This window comes from Podarcis raffonei, chromosome 4, assembly GCF_027172205.1.
Source record: "Podarcis raffonei isolate rPodRaf1 chromosome 4, rPodRaf1.pri, whole genome shotgun sequence".
Taxonomy (NCBI): Eukaryota; Metazoa; Chordata; class Lepidosauria; order Squamata; family Lacertidae; genus Podarcis; species Podarcis raffonei.
The window spans coordinates 86,816,573-86,832,542 of NC_070605.1; the positions used below are offsets into that span (position 1 = coordinate 86,816,573).

The 15,970-nt window shown below is 48.8% G+C and overlaps 1 protein-coding gene and 1 long non-coding RNA gene across 2 annotated transcripts in view; one reads left to right on the forward strand and one right to left on the reverse strand.

Annotated features, from left to right (window-relative positions):
- The window catches only part of LOC128411923 (uncharacterized), a 219,974-nt gene extending 209,346 nt beyond the window's left edge, over positions 1 to 10,628 (forward strand). Inside the window, exon 3 of the long non-coding RNA XR_008329968.1 lies at positions 10,373 to 10,628. This is a non-coding gene — a long non-coding RNA (uncharacterized LOC128411923). The remainder of the gene's footprint in view (positions 1 to 10,372) is intronic.
- Positions 10,629 to 12,637: 2,009 nt separating this feature from the next.
- POU4F1 (POU class 4 homeobox 1) lies at positions 12,638 to 15,639 on the reverse strand. Its single transcript, XM_053384541.1, has 2 exons — positions 15,140 to 15,639; positions 12,638 to 14,147 (listed from the first exon to the last, which is right to left on the reverse strand). Exons 1-2 carry the CDS (start codon positions 15,260 to 15,262, stop codon positions 13,107 to 13,109), a joined length of 1,164 nt encoding a protein of 387 aa, XP_053240516.1. The 5' UTR covers positions 15,263 to 15,639; the 3' UTR covers positions 12,638 to 13,106.
- Positions 15,640 to 15,970: the final 331 nt, after the last annotated feature.

Sequence of the window (15,970 nt, forward strand, 5' to 3'; positions counted from 1 at the left end):
AAGTGCCCACTGAAGTCCGTAAGCCTCCTTGATTCCTTGGAGAGGGCATCGTTTTTAGGGAACCAGCAAGCGGAGTGAAACAGGCGCCCCACCAACTCGCCCCGGATTCAATCCGCATTCTCTTGGAAGCCACCGCTGGCTTGTCCTGACCGAGCTAGTTCCCAAGCCAGCTTGCCTTGGCTTTACCACCCTACCCCCCCCCCCACCAACCCGCTCCCCTCTTTCTCCAGCCGCTCCCCGCGTGGAATTAACATAAATCATTATTAGTTATTCGGATTTGCTCCAAAGGACGGGCTGCTGCCGAGCCCCACCGAAAGCCGCCCCAGCTGCTGCTCCCAGCCGTAGATCTCCGAGCCACTCGCTGAACGTGCCCCCCCAACGCCCTCCCGCCTCCCCTTTGGGGGTCCTCCTTGCTTTCTTCGGCAGCCAAAAAAGCAAACAAAAGCCATAAATACCGACCTCTTTGCTTCTCTCCCTCTCTGCCCTCTTCCGCTGCTGCGCGACTGTTTTCCCCGGCTCTCGCCTCTCGGAAAAGCTCAATAGCCGCCTGAAAATATTGCTTTTTATATCACCAAAGGGCGATTAATATTGCATTAACTGTATTTAACATTTTTCCCTTCCTCCCTCTCTCTCTCTCTCCCTCTCTCCGTTAACCACGAGTAATCTGAAATGAGTTAAGTTTCTGTTGCTAAATACGGCAGGAAGGATTGGATCCGGGGGCGGCGGGTGGGGGTCGCCGGGAGGATGTCAGGAGCGGCGCAAACAGCTGCAACTATCTGTATAAACAGGTTATTTGTTTCATACTTCGTATTTTTATAATGTTAGGGTCTGGCGCGCGCCGTGTTTGAAGTCAGGAAACTCCATGCTAATGGTCTGTTTAAAGTATTCTGACACTGTCTGGAGACATCCGCGTCTCTGCCTTCATTAAATGTTTATTGTCAACACACTTCGGCGAGGAGAACGAAAGAAGAAGAAGAGAAGAAGAGAGAAAGCGGGGGGGGGAGGGGGAGAGACGCAGGAAGGGTCTTGTGCAAGGAAAGAAGTTAACAGCGGCTGGATGCTGTCGACGCTTTGGCTGTGTTCTGTTCTGCTGGGGCGGGGGGTGTGTGCGTGTACACAAGTTTACAGATGTTAGACTGGAATGAATGGATGGATGAGGGGGAGGGGCTAATTAGTTTCCCCATAAAAATTTGCCTTGCTAAATTCGGAGTAGTGTTTGATTTCGGAGCAGGCTCCCAGTTCCGGCACACCATCCCGCCCCAGAGGCAATTGCCTAATTAAGCGGGAGGGGGGAAAATACCCTAGGGAACCTTGTATGGTACAGTTTCTGAAATCTCACGCTCTTCCTGCCCTCTACAAATGCATCCATCATTATCATCTTTTGCGTCACCATAACACCAGAGGCACCCCCCCAATAAATAGCTTATTCAATCTCCGCGTTCTCTCTCTCTCTCCTTCTTTTGAAACCTAAAAGAAAAACACACTCAACACAGGAAGCACCCAAGAATGAAGTGCAAAAACAATGTGTTACAGGTGCCCAGAAAAAGGACTGGGTTATTTTTGACACCTAACATTGGGGATAAAGCCCCACCTCTCCTTAGAAATGCATTGCTCTCCATTGTTTTGTGGTATATTCAGTGGCTGAATGTGGTGTACTGTGTTAGGCTGGTTTGTGGCCTGCTGCCCTAACTAAGCCTCGGAGCAACATGCCCTGTTTTCTTTCTGCTTTCAAATACCCCAATTACACCACTGATTTGGAGTCCCTTAAGAACAGGATCCTAGTGGTGGATGGAACCTCAATGGCTTTTGCTCAGATATATTTTCCTGACTACATGAGGTCAATTTCAAAGAACATGCCAAATCACAAAGCAAAGCTTGAACTTCTTTTTAAATCTCCCATTATTCAAGTGCTTACTTTTACAACAAGGAATTTCTCTCCCTTCTCCTACCCCTTCCCCTATCATAAGATGATTATTCTGGGTTTGTTTGGGGGTTTTTGCTGGCATTTTCATTCACCCTCTCTATTCACTCAAAATTTGAGGAACAACAACAACAACAATTTATTATTTATACCCCACCCATCTGGCTGGGTTGCCCCAGCCACTCTGGGCGGCTCCCAACAGAATATTTAAAACACAATAAAACATCTAACATTAAAAGCTTCCCTGAACAGGGCTGCTTTCAGATGTCTTCTAAAAGTCAGATAGTTGTTTATTTCCTTGACATCTGATGGAAGGGTGTTCCACAGGACAGGCAACACTACGGAGAAGGCCCTCTACCTGGTTCCTTGTCACCTCTCTTTTCACAGTGAGGGAACCACCAGAAGGCCCTCAGAGCTGAACCTCAGTGTCCAGGCTGAACGATGGGGGTGGAGATGCTCCTTCAGGTATACAGGGCCAAAGCCTGAATGTCAGGACCCTGCTTACTTGCAAAACATTGCACCTGGCATGACATGAAAGCTTTATCTGTGGGCGTCTTCACATGTGATGGCTCATCAACATCTGGAAAACTTCACTTGCCAATGTCTTTATGTTAGAGATGGTGGAAGCTATGGCCCTCCAGCTGATAGAGTCTAATTCCCATCAACTTTAACCATTGGCCATGCTGGCTGTGGGTGACAAGAGTGCTATCACCTATGGAAGTCCACAGGTTCCTCATAAAGCCATGAGCATGAATGTGTGGTTCAGCTCTTAAAGGTCCACAAACTGCGTGCTGGTACACACCTGATTTCACTCAACCCCTCATCACTTGTTCGATGGACCTCTACCGCTAACTCATGGCTGGGTGTGGGATCTAGCATCCCTGAAAAGTGCTGTGTTTACCCATCCTTGCATACCCTATACTGGCTTCCCACCACAAACCCTGCATACATAATTTGTGGGATGCTTACAATGCAGCCAAACCAACAATACTGTGTTTGCTAGAAAGGCACACAGAGAGGAATTTGGATCTCACAGGGTCTACAGGAAATCCTCCCTGTGAGAGCCACGCCTACTGTGTTCAGACAGGTAAGCAGGGCCAGTCTATATTAGCTGCTCCCTGCCCTCTTTTGCCCCTTTTCTCTGCTCTCTCATAGCTCAGCTACAAGTAGCCACAGTTCAGACTCCATTTTAATATAAACTACAATAGATGTCTGCAACTACATTGTAAGCCTGTCTCAAGACTGCTACTGTGAAACTGAGTGAGTAAATAAGTATATTTACTTATAAGACTGTTTTGCTTCTTCTTATAAGGATTGGTTCAGATGGTTGTAGGACTGAATTATGTCAGGATGTGTATAGAAATTAGGAGAGGATCTCTTTATTAGATATTATCCTTCCTCCCTCCTTTGTGAGTTCAGCAGAGTACATCCCTTTGCAGCTTAAAATAAGGAAGCTTTGATAGGCTAGTTTTAACCTTTTCGTTTAAGTAATCTAGGATGCTTTAATGCAGACTGAATTCTCCTGGTATTTTCCCTTTTCTCACATTTTACTCACAGAGTACTTGTTGAAGAGTAACAGATACAGCAGCTTTATTCATGCAGGCTTAAAATGGTAATCAAGCTACAAAGACATTTTTTAGTCTAGTTTCAAATGGAGTCTGAGCAATGGAGCTCAGTCATGTGAATGTTCTGCAATGCTGAAATGAAGTTCAAAGAGCAAAGAGAGGAACTGCTCAGCCTGGTGAGGAAATTTTATGTATGCATAGTCCCTCCCCCTAACAGGGCACTGTGGGAGTGTCTCGGAAACTTACAGGACTCTGAGCTCCAGCTCCTATCATGTGCCTATCTAGCAAACACGCATTGTTGGTTTGACTGCATTGTAAATATCCCCACACATTGATGATGACTAAACATAGTGGATGAGGCAGATAGGGAGTTGGGAGTCCAGCAACATCTGGAGGACCACAGATTGGCATTCCCTGCCTTGGAGAGTATGAATCAGATTCTTCAATTCTAAAGCTATTTCTTGGGTCGTATAAGCCATGCTGTCTGGGGCTGACAGGAGTTGTGGTACAAAACATATGGATGGCACCAAGCTGGGAAAGCATGGCCTGTTGTGTTATTGTATGTGTTTGATTTATGGAACAGAATCAGAACAAGCTGGCTTGTTTGCAAACCTACCTTCAGTGGTAGTTTATGATTATTGGGCCCCAATCTGATCAAAGTGAAGCACTTTTATGTCTCATTGGCTTAAATTGGAAAACAGTAAGCACGTTCATTATCCCATTGAGCTAGAAGGAGAGGGAAGTGTTTAACAGAGAAACTTAGGCTGGGATCCATCCTGTACACATTGACTTGAATTCCAATGGGGTATATATTTTTAGTAGACTTGTATAGGAGTAAACTGTTTTCCCCATGCCCATTTTGTGATCAATAAACTACTTCCATTATGGGATAAAGGGTTGGGAGGAACCTTTGGACCAGCAATCTTAAGCCTAAATAGAGATGTGTAGATGGATTCATTTGGGATGTTTCACTCCCCGGACTAACAAACTCATCCTGGCTCAATTTGTGCCAGGGCTCACGATAACCTCTTTTCGATTCAAAGGTAGTACCTGGGATATGTGACTCAGTGCTAGCATTCACTGGGGCATGTGCAGAGTGCAATTCCTTTGGCCACCAAATAATAAGCCCAAGTCATGGCCACATGTTGTTGGGTTCAGAAAGGAGAGCTCTCTCCTGTCAGAGGGTGTTTTTCCTACCCCACCTCCCCTCCCGTTTTAGAACAGGGGCATTCATAGGTTGAAACCCAGGGCATTATAACTAATAGTGGGTTGTAATCTTAAGCAACGCTTACCAGGGAGTAAGGGGATGTGGGTGGTGCTGTGGGTTAAACCACAGAGCCTAGGACTTGCCAATCAGAAGGTCGGTGGTTTGAATCCCCACGATGGGGTGAGCTCCCATTGCTCGGTCCCTGCTCCTGCCAACCTAGCAGTTCGAAAGCACGTCAAAGTGCAAGTAGATAAATAGGTACCGCTCCGGCGAGAAGGTAAATGGTGTATTCGTGCGCTGCTCTGGTTTGCCAGAAGCGGCTTAGTCATGCTGGCCACATGACCCAGAAGCTGTACGCCGGCTCCCTCGGCCAATAAAGCGAGATGAGCCCCGCAACCCCAGAGTCGTCCACGACTGGACTTAATGGTCAGGGTCCCTTTACCCTTTACCTTTACCAGGGAGTAAGGTCCACTGAAAACACTGGTGCTTACTTCTGAGTAAACAGGAATAGGACTATTTTCTCAGCTCCTTGTGGATTGGTCCCTAGGAAACATTTCTTTCTGAATCAAGGGTAGGGAATCTGTGCCCTCTCCATATTATTAGACTACAACTCCCATCATCCCTGGCGATTAGCCATGATGGCTGGTGGGCTGATGGGAGTTGGAGTCCTTGTCCCTGTTCTGAACCATCACACTCACAAGTTGCTTCTCTATTCCGGTCTCCTTACTTTGGCACGCAGCCCCCCCCCCTAGATAAACACGCATCACAATGGGTCGTCCTTATTCTGCTTATGTAGATTTCATTTCGGACAAGCTCGGTCCTTCGGAGCTCTCCGGAAGAGTGGAACACGCCCCCCCCAGCCCCGTAAATGTCAATAAAGGCATATTGACACAATGGACAGCAGGAGGCTATTAAGTCCCGGGATGCCAGGAAAAGTATGGATTATGGCTCGCTCCCTTTCTTCCACCACCCCCGTGAGAAAATCTGCTTCAGTGGGCCTGTTCCCCTAGTGTCCATCTTCGGAAGCCTGGCGAGTGACTTTGGCAAGCTTCAAGGGAGAGAGGCAGCGAGATGCTTCTTAGGTAGCTTGACCTGCTCGTCTACAAAAGAACAACAATAAGCCGAAAGGAAACTCAGCGGAGTATTAGATCAAGGCTGAAGTCTAGGTCGTTGCTGGATTTTTTGGTCCGTTGGTTTTTCATGCTTATCTCGACACACGCAAAAGAGGCTTGTTGTTGTTTTTTATCAGAGCCACTTTCAAGAAGCCCGAGAAACGCGCCCCCCCCCCCTCTCTCTCTCTCTGTGTGTGTGTGTGTGTAGGTAGGTAGGTAGATAGGTAGATAGATAGATCTGTCTGCATTAACTGCTTCTCTGTCTGGATTCCAAAGCCTGAACTGTGCTTGGAGAGGGCAACTCTCTGTGTATGTATGCAGAGTGAAGGAGCGGGAAAGGGAATGAAATTAAGCCTGCCTGCTGATGGTGAGGCAGGGAGGGGGAATCCAAGGCGTCTGGTTGGCGTAGACCTACTAGATCTCCTTTGATGTAAACTCATTAACCTCGCCGGTTTTTTGTTTGGTTTTTTTTAAGATGAGTCTCGTTTTCCATCAGCCCATTTACTCTCCCCGCCCGCTGTCCAAATGCCAAGAGTGCTGATCTCTGCGTTGATCCAACTGATCTACGTCGGGGTGCTTTGCGCAGCGTCGGCTGTGCGCACGCCAGAGCCTTTCCTTGACGTCCTTTGCGCCTCTTCCAAAGAGGAAGCCTCCTTAGCCTACGGCTCGGCGAGCACCCAGGGAGGAAGAGGCAACAGCCTACTTCAGACCATGCAGAATGGTCGGTAGGGGCGTGGATGTGGCGTAAGAAAAGAGGAGAGAGGAAGAAAGGTCACGTTGGAAGACCAAGAAACAGGGATCTTCTAAATTCTGCTTAGGCTTTATCAGAAACTCTACTGCAGCCCTTTATTCCACAAGGAGTCAAATCTGTACATTCATCACGACCACGGGTAGTCTCGTGTCAGCCTCGAAACGCGGTTCGCTAAGCAAGGCTGCTTAGTCCTTTCCAAGAAGAAGGAGGAGATTTTGTGGAGAGGCAAAAGGGCCTTGTGCAACACGCCTCCCATCAAGCCGCCTCGACAACAATTACTAAAGTTTTTAATTAGCCTCTTGTTATAATTCATTTTATTAATTTTCCAAATCTCAGCCCATGAATTATGCAGAGGGCGGCTGTGTAATTGTGTTTGCAGCAATTCTGGAGGAGGGCGCCCGCGCGCGCGCGCGCGCTAGGCTCCGCGGAGCCGCTCCGGCCTCTCCCTTCTGGCTGAGCGCCCAAAACTCGCCCGCGTCCGGGCCTAGGCGGTGGCAAAGCGCTAATATTTTATCAACCTTTAAATCACACATCAATTAACGCTCAGCAGAGGCTTGTCTCGCAGGTGGGAGCAGGTTCCCAGGCGTCGAGGGATGTTTGTTGATGATTGGAAGGGGGGATAATATTAATCAATTAGGATTCCCCACATTGGGGGGGGGGAGGAAGGAGGGAAGGAAGGAAGGAGGAAGGAAGGAAGAAAGGAGGAAGGAAGCAGCAGGTCTAACCAAAACAAAAACCAATAATGGATTGAGAGAAGGGGAAACCTGAAATTTAAATAACCAGAGGGACCAAAAATCGTCTGGGGGCAGTCAGAAGAACGGGAGCACCGGCAAGTCTCCTTTTGTCGCGATCAGAGAAAATTATTATCTTTGGGGAAGGGCAGAGACGGGAAAAATCCTCGGCTGAAGGAAACTTTCTTGCTCCTTGTGGGGGAATCTTTGACTTGTTGAGCTAGGCACTGGATTAGGTTTAATATCACAAGGGAAGGGGAGAGAGCAGGGGGTAGGAAAGGATCAATACGAGCCCTTAGTTGCCTCTGTCTATTATTCATTGATGACGGTCTAATTTAAGTTGAAAGCAATTTCAGAACAAGTGTTAAGTAGAAATTCCACATGTCTGGGTTAGACGAGGGAGAAACGGCAAGGCTGGAAGTGTGTGTGCGCGCGAATTAGTTTAAAAACCGAGAGATTGCTTCGGGGAGCAGGATAACTTTTGCCTTAAACAATATATTCAGGGCAACTGAACGCAATCGGCCTTGCAAATGCTCATTTCTGCCCTCCCTCCAACACATACATTTTTTAAAAAAATCATTTCAATGACGTGCTGAGCAATCCTGAACATGCCTCCTCAGAAGTAAATCCTATTTAATCCAATGGGGCTTGCTCCAAGTAAGTGGGGTCAGGTTTGCAGGCTAAGCTTTGACATCGGTGGTAATCATATTTACTCAAAAGGAAGTTCATTTCCTAGTCCTATATGATTTGTGTTTAAGGACTGCAGCCTTAGGGTGCGATCCTGTGCGCGTTTTCTCGGGAAGCAAGTTTCATTAAGTGAAATGGGACTTACAGCGCTGTCCTAACCTTATCTCCTCAGAAGCAAGCCCTGCTGCGTTCAATCCGGCTTACTCCCAAGGAAGTGTGCATAGGACGGCAGCCTTAAAAATACCACCGGAAAATCTTAGGAGGCGTTTTTCGGATGTAACTTCCACCGAAAACAAGTCACTTTGTGCTCAGAAAAATGCTTTGTTTTTAATCCCAGGGTCCGTTAAAAGACATATCCAGAACACAACCCGTCCCAAGCGATGCACTTGGAAGTCCGGTTGGTGTCAGTGGGATAAAATCCGAGCACGTGGTTTAAGGGAAATAAAGAGAGCTATAAGGCGGCAGTAGGAAACATGCTTATGAGTAAGCCCAATTGAAGACACGGGGGCTGACTTTCCAGTAAGCATGATTGATCTGCAATCTGTTTATATTTAGCTAGAAGTTGCCCAATGAATGGATCAACCCGCATCACCACCTCCTGCCTCTGGAAGCCTCTTTACTTCTTTGAGGTCTACATATTAAAATCCCATAGTCCAACTGTACTGTTATTAAATGTTTTAAACTGTTACACATAAAACGATTCATTGCTCTGTTGTTCAGTTTCCCATCGATACTAAAGCTGAAAACTTTGCAAAGTACAAGTGTTTGCCGTTGTTATTATTTCTATTGTTGTTATCATCATTCGCAATCGAAAAGTGTTGTGTTCAACATTCCTTTTTTAAAAAGAAAAAAGAAAAGAAAAACTATATATTGACCTTAAGTTGGTCTCTTTCAAGCAACACATACCATGTTTCTGGTATTTTGAAAGGCCCAATGTGCTGGACCGCAACATTTCTCTTCGAGGGTAGATAATGAAAAATAAAACACGACTTTATATTCATTTTATTTGGTCATTCCTGATTCTCCAAAAATGATATCCGATAGAACTCACGTATAAAATATTTTTTGTTTTTTGTTTTTGTTTTTTTTTACAAATGCATTTTAAAAAATCAGATGACATTTCGAGTTCATAACAAAAGAAACAAATCTGTTCTCGGTGGAAGAATTCTACTTTTTTGTGTGTGGGGAAGGGAACCCAAACCTTTTTTTACCCTTCTGTACCCTTTCCCACCTACTCCAAGAGTTGCTGAAAAAAGAAAAAGAAATCACAGCTTTTGGAAGTTGTCGTATGTTACCAGCCAGGCGTCTGGATTCACAGGTTTACGGCCCAAAAGACACGGGTTTGGATAAAAGAGAAATAATCACGGGCAGGGCAAGATCTCAGCTTTAAATAAATTCCCCCCTCCCTCTAGTCTGGCACACATACAGTCAAATACCATACTCACTGAATGGGTTGTGCCCTACTCAGAGAAGACCCAATGGAATTAATGAGCATGACTACATTCAATTTCGATGGGTCTACCGTGAGCAGGATTTAGTTAACTGCAACCATATTGTAGTTTAGTTAACTCCAACCAGCTGAAATTATTCGTGACATGCAGCACGAAACTACAGAAAGTTTTCTCAGAAGTAAATGCCATTGACTTCAACGCCGCTCAGCCTTAGACGGCAGCCCTGCGTTTACTGACCTGCGAGTAAGTTCCAGTGCACTAAATGGGGCTTACTTCCGAGTCAAGATGCCTTAGGATCGGGCTGTCGTCACGAAGGACTTTAGCTGGATCGGGGTCAGTTTGGTGACTTGGAAGAAGTCGGTGGCCAACGGTCAACTCTACTCAGAACACATGGAAGAGATCCGTGTATGGTATTTATTAACCGAAAATAGAAAATAAACATTATTTTTCCTACATCATTAGGTGCACATATATGTGCACATATAAACCGGAAGCTACTCTGAATAGGTTCGCTCACAGATATTTTTCAGAGGAGCAAACTGTTTTTAAAAATAACTTTTGAAGTCCCGTCCCACCCCCGTGCTCCGTTCAAACTTGGGTCTTCAATTTTCTGCACTTATACCGAACAAAGGTCAAGAAACACACGCAGCTAATATATAGTTCATTTTATTCAGAGTATCCATTTCCACATAAGACCTATCTTATAGTAAGGATTTCTGAATTTAGCAGAAAAATACAACTCTCGATTTGTTAAAAATTTTTGGTAGACTCTTTTCTGTCTTGGTTTTTGTCTAAAGGCTTGATGCCTTGATTTTAGTTTAGTTTATTTATTTTTTTAGCAGCCGTGTTTCAGGAAAAGAAAAGGGAAAAAAGGGAGGGGGAGAAACCTCATAAGAAAAATAAGTAATAATTATTAATAATAATACTTTTCTGTTGTTTTTTTCCAGGTTTGTTTTATTTGTAGGTGTGCTGGGACAGATCTCCCTGTGGAAGAGTTTGGCGTACAGAAATATTTCTGATGGAAATTAAAAGAATATATATATATATAATTTTTTTTTCTTAAGAAAACATCAAGAAGATCCAACCAAGGAGAATGCTCAGCAAACATACATGGACAGGTAGATAATTCAGTGACACGTGGTTGAAATTCGTAGCCATTTTGCCCCCCCTCCCCCTGTGTATTAAATAAAATATTTACAAACATCTTCCTCATTTATTTTTTGTTGCTGCTGTTTGTTTGCTTGCTTTTGCGTTAAGATCTAAATACAAGTAACGTGACAAGGACTCGGTGTGTTGGGGTGTGTGTTTGTGTGTGTGTTTTGTGTGTGTATCTCCCTGTGTGTGTGTGTGTGTTCGGTGAAAAAACAGGCAGTCCACTGTGCGAAAATCACATCCATCATTCACAAAATAAAAAAGGGGCGGGCGGGCGGGAAAGGAAATAAATCGCTGGAAACTACTGCTCTAAGTTTTCTCTCTTTTTTTAGTGCTCAGTTTCGAATGCATAGGACGTTTGCTCTGCAAACAATGATACGAAGAGAAAGAAAGAAGGGTAAAAAGAAAAAGAATGCCTTCGACACGCGTTATATAAATTATTAAACCATAAATACTCGCATAAATAATTAAATAAATAAACAAACGAACAAGCAAACCCCCCCGAAGACCTGATCATGGAATCTTTCTGCGCCTTCTCAGGACATGACATGCATAATCTCAGTCCCTCTCCCTCCCTCCCACCCAACCCTGAACCCCAAATTTCTTTTTATAGGTATTATATTTTCCCCTCGAAAAAAAACCTCTTTTTCACGTTAAATAAATTCTTTTGGAGATCAAAGCATTTCCTGTAAAAGATTCAGAACTCGCCGCTCCCTCTTTCTTCCTCTTGTCTCCCTCCCTCCCGCGCCTTTCCTTCATTGTATACCCGGCTACCATTTCTCAGAAGTTAACAGCCCTCCGGTTACGGATGGTTGTTGCCCAAGAAAAAGGAGAAAAAAAGAAGAAGCAAGAAGTCACGATCCTTCAGAAACTAGAACTCTCCTGGCCCTACGTGGGAAATCGTATCAGTGCAAAATTCCTTGGTCCCCAACATTTTGTCTATCTAGCTTTTATTATCGAGAGGAAACCAAACACGCAAACGCCCCCCGCGCGCTTTCCTTCACCTCTTAAAATCTAAACACCCATCCGAATTCTTTGCGGTGGCGAGTTTCACAATAGGAGTTCGGGTTCCCTTCCTGGGTTAAAAACAAAACCCTCTTCCAGTAGAAACCTCTGCACCCTTAACTCGGAAGTAAATCTCACTGGACTTGCGAACGTGCAAAGAAGGGCGCAGTGGTTTGCAGGAAAAACCAACAAACCGTACATGCAGGAAGCTAAAATGACCGGTGGGTTAAGGTGATGCTAAAACGTCCATTCAAACGAACCCGCTTCCCAACACCAGGTACCAGAAAGGTCGTGGGAACACAGTTTTGTTTTGTTTTGTGCTACATAGCTACCCGGGCGCCTGAAAGGGAAGGGGGAATAAATAAAAGCGAATGGGCCACGACTTTTGATTTGTACGCTGCTTGTTTCCAACAGAAAATACAACGAAATAAAACAACTTAATGACCCCCCCCCCGCAAACTTTCGCAGGGTAGGGAGGGAGTTTGTAACTTCTGAAACAGAGACGCTCTTTGGGCAAAATTCCTCACGACAAACATCACCAATAATCCAGGAGGACTGTCCTCGCTAACCACTTCTCCGCCTCGCCTAACCGCAGGCCTCCACGCCCCCCCCCAAGTCGCCCGCAATCCCAAGAACATGGAGCGATCCACATCGGTCAACTTAAAAAGAAAAAATAGCTTCAATGAAATAAACCATTTGTGGGAAGGAGGGACAATGACGCGGGGGGAGGGGGCAACGAAAAGCAAAAAATGCAGGACGAAAACAAAACACGCCATGAGCAGCACATCTTCACACACCCCCACAACCCCCCAGCTTAGGTTTCTGCGCTCTCTGCTCTCCTGCTTCCAAGCAGCGATTTTGTACAAATCCTTTTGGATGGGATTTTGCGCGCGCGCAGGCGCGCCCATCCGTCTGCAGAACATCTATGTGCATGGGCTTAGGCTGCAATTCGCCTTCTCTTTCCAAAGGGATCACACTCATGAAGTGAACTCTCTATCTCTCCCACCCTCTCTCTCCCCACGCCCCCCCCCCACGCCCCGGCCTTTTAGACGCACACACGTGTTTGAGCTTATTTTCGGAATGCTTCCTTTCTCTGAAGCGACTCGCTTTTCGTTTGATTTGTGCCCCCCTCCCGCCCCCCCTCCATTGGTCCTCGGTCAGTCCCCAAGAGGTCGCCTCCTCCCAATAGTCTCTAGTCCAAACGAGAAGTCCGTGAGGTCCCCCAACTCAGCCCCTCTCCACGCTCCCTTGCCTTTTGCGCCCCTTGTACAAAACAAACGAAGCCCCCCCAAAAGCGCGCCTCCTCCCTCTCTCCCTCTCCATTCTCTGGGGGAATTTTGACTGCGAGGGCCTTTTGTCTTAGGTCAAAGGTTGTTTTTGTAAATATTTTTTTGCTTGGGTGGGATCGGAGAGGCGGCCAGTTATTATTTTGTCTGTCTTTCTCTCTCTGCGTGTGTGTCTGTGTCTGTCTGTGTGTCTTTATGTCCGTCTGTGGTTTTTTTATTTTTTAAATTATTATTTTTTTCAGTAGGTGGCGGAGAATTTCATTCTCTTTTGCTTCTGTCTCTGGTTGCAAAACCAAACCCTCACCACGTTCTTTTTGAGGTCCAGTTTCTCGGCGATGGCCGCGATCTTCTCGGACGAAGGCCGCGGCTGCACGGCGAAGTAAGCCTCGAGGGAGCGCTTCTCGGGCGCCGCGATGGAAGTCCGCTTGCGCTTCTTCTCGCCCCCGTTGAAAAGCTCGGGCTTGTTCATTTTCTCGCGCTGCGCGCCCTCGGCCTCCTCCAGCCAGGCCTGCAGGATGGGCTTGAGCGCGATCATGTTGTTGTGAGACAGCGTAAGCGACTCGAAGCGGCAGATGGTGCTTTGGCTCAGAGAGCCCACGCCGGGGATCTTCAGGTTCGCGAGCGCAGAGCCCACGTCGGCTTGCGTGACGCCCAGCTTGATGCGCCGCTGCTTGAAGCGCTCGGCGAACGCCTCCAGCTCGCGAGGGTCCGTGTCCGAGTCGCAGATGGACGCCAGGCCAGCGGCGCCCACCGCCGCAGCCGCAGCTGCAGCCGCCTGGCCGGCCGCGCTGCCGCCGTGGTGCGCCGCCACCAGCCCCGGATGCGGCAGCCCCGACGGCATGTTCATGGCGGCCGCCGGGTGCGCCAAGTGGCCCAGGCCGTGCATGTGCGCGTGCGGATGCGCCGAGGTGGAGATGAGGCCCCCACCTCCGCCGCCGCCCCCGCCGCCTCCTCCTCCGCCGCCGCCTCCACCTCCGCCGCCGCCCGCCCCGTCGTGTCCCCCGCCGCCGGTCATGAGCGCCAGCGAGGGGGAAGTGATGTGTTCCAGCAGGTCGCCGGGCTCCAGCGCTTGGTGGTGGTGATGGTGGTGGTGGTGATGGTGGTGGCCCAAGGGCACCGTCGACGTGGAGGTGCACGGCACGCTGTTCATGGTGTGGTAGGTGGCGTCGGGTTTGAACGGGTGGCTCTTGCCCTGCGACACGGCGATGTCGACCGCCGCCAAAGCCTCGGCCCTCGCCAGCAGCGTCTCGTCCAGGCTGGCGAAGATGTTGCTCTGCAGCTGCAAGCGACAGGGAAAGAAACGAGGCGGAGAGGGGGCAACGGGGCCGGGAAGGGGAGCGAGGGGGAGACGGGAAGGGACGGAGGGGAAAAGCCATGGGGGAAAAGAGAGGGGGGAAATTAGCGTCAAAACAGGGAGCAAAAGAAGAAGAAGAAGGGGGGAAGGGGGCCGAGGAGAGAAGCAAGGGTCAGGTTGGAATAAAGGAAGGAGGAAATTTTAAAAAATGGGATGGTGTAGAAGAAAGGAGGAATGGGATAAAAGGAAAAGTTGTTCGTAAATGTATTGGAGAGGGATGAGCAGGTCGGAGAGAAAGGAGGGGAAGGAGGGACGGAAGGGGAAGGCAAGGAGAGGGGAAAGAGGCGGCGCACAGAAGGAAGAAACAGGAGCGCATAGGAATGTAATTGGGGGCAGCGGAGAGAGAAGGGTGGTCATGTTGGGACAGCATTGAGGGGGGAGGGGGGAGATGAATGGGAAGATCAGAGGAAGGGAATTGGCGGCGGGGCGGTCGGGGGGGGAAGAGAGGTTAAGCAACAGGAACGCCGAGAAGTTTTTTTTTTAATATATAAATGCAATTGCCCGAGGAGAAGGGTGGCGACTGGGGGAATCCGAGGCCGTGCCAAGGGCGGCGGATGCAGGAGTAAGAGAAAGTGTCCGAGCGAGGAAGAAGGGACCAAAGGGAGCTCAGCCGCTGTCGGCTGGGGCCGCCGGGTCTCTCTCTCTCTCTCTCTCTCACACACACACACACATATACACACACACAAGCACATTCCTTTCGTGGGGAGCGGGGAGATCGAGTTCCAGCTAGGACCCGGGAGCCAAAGTGATGCAGAGCGCGAACCCCCGTTCTTAACCCTGGATCTGCAGAGAAGGGGAGAGAGGGAGGGGACGCGGCTGGATCCATGCAAGAGAGAGAGCGAGACTGAGCGGGAGGAGCGGGAGGCAAGGCGCCGGGAGGGCGAGCGGGGAAGCCCGGCTGTCGGCGGGTCCCTTACCGGCGGAGTTGGAAGACACGCTCTCCTTATTGCTTCGGAGCTGGAGTGCAGCGACGGGTACTTGTGCTCGGGGAGCGTGGGGTGCATGGCGAAGTGCGGCTGCTTGCTGTTCATGGACATCATCTTGAAGGCTTGCGGTGGAACAACAACCAAAAACGAAAAGAGGGAAGAAGAAGAAGAAAAAAAAAACCAGAGAGAGAGAAAGGAAAAACCACAACCCCGAAATCCACCCAAGGCGCCGCAAGAGTGCGGGGAGAAAAGAGCTCTCCTAGCGCCGGAGCTCAACGAGGCGGCGGCGGCGGCGCATCCGAGGCTGCTTGGCGCTTGGAGCTCCCCGGGAGCGCGCACGCCAAGCCTCCCTGCAAGCCTCGCCGTCTGACTTATCTGCCTGCTCTATCCCAAGGCTGGCAGGAGATGCGCTCGCCTTACACCTGAGCCCCACATCCCGTGGCTCCCCGACCGGCTCTCCCTCTCGCGAGAACTGGCGACGCCAGTTTTGATAGACTGGCCCGCTCTCTCTCTCTCCTCCTCCTTCCTCTGCACGCTCCCCCCTCCCTCCTTCCCTCCTTCTCTCCTCCTCCTCTTCCCCCCGCCCCCGCAGTCGCATCTTCCTGCTCACGTCTAACCAGAGAGCCGGAGTCTGCCGCTCCGGTGACAAAGGCCAAGGCAGCTGCTGTTACACCTGGAGCTCCGACACGTGTGCCGCTGGCACACGGACAGATGTGCTGATGTGTGCGGGGGAGGGGGGGTCTAGGCGCCGCGCGCCCCCGGTTGTATGTGTGTGCGCGCGCCCTCCCGCCCATAGAATCCATTAGGAGGAAGCATGTATTT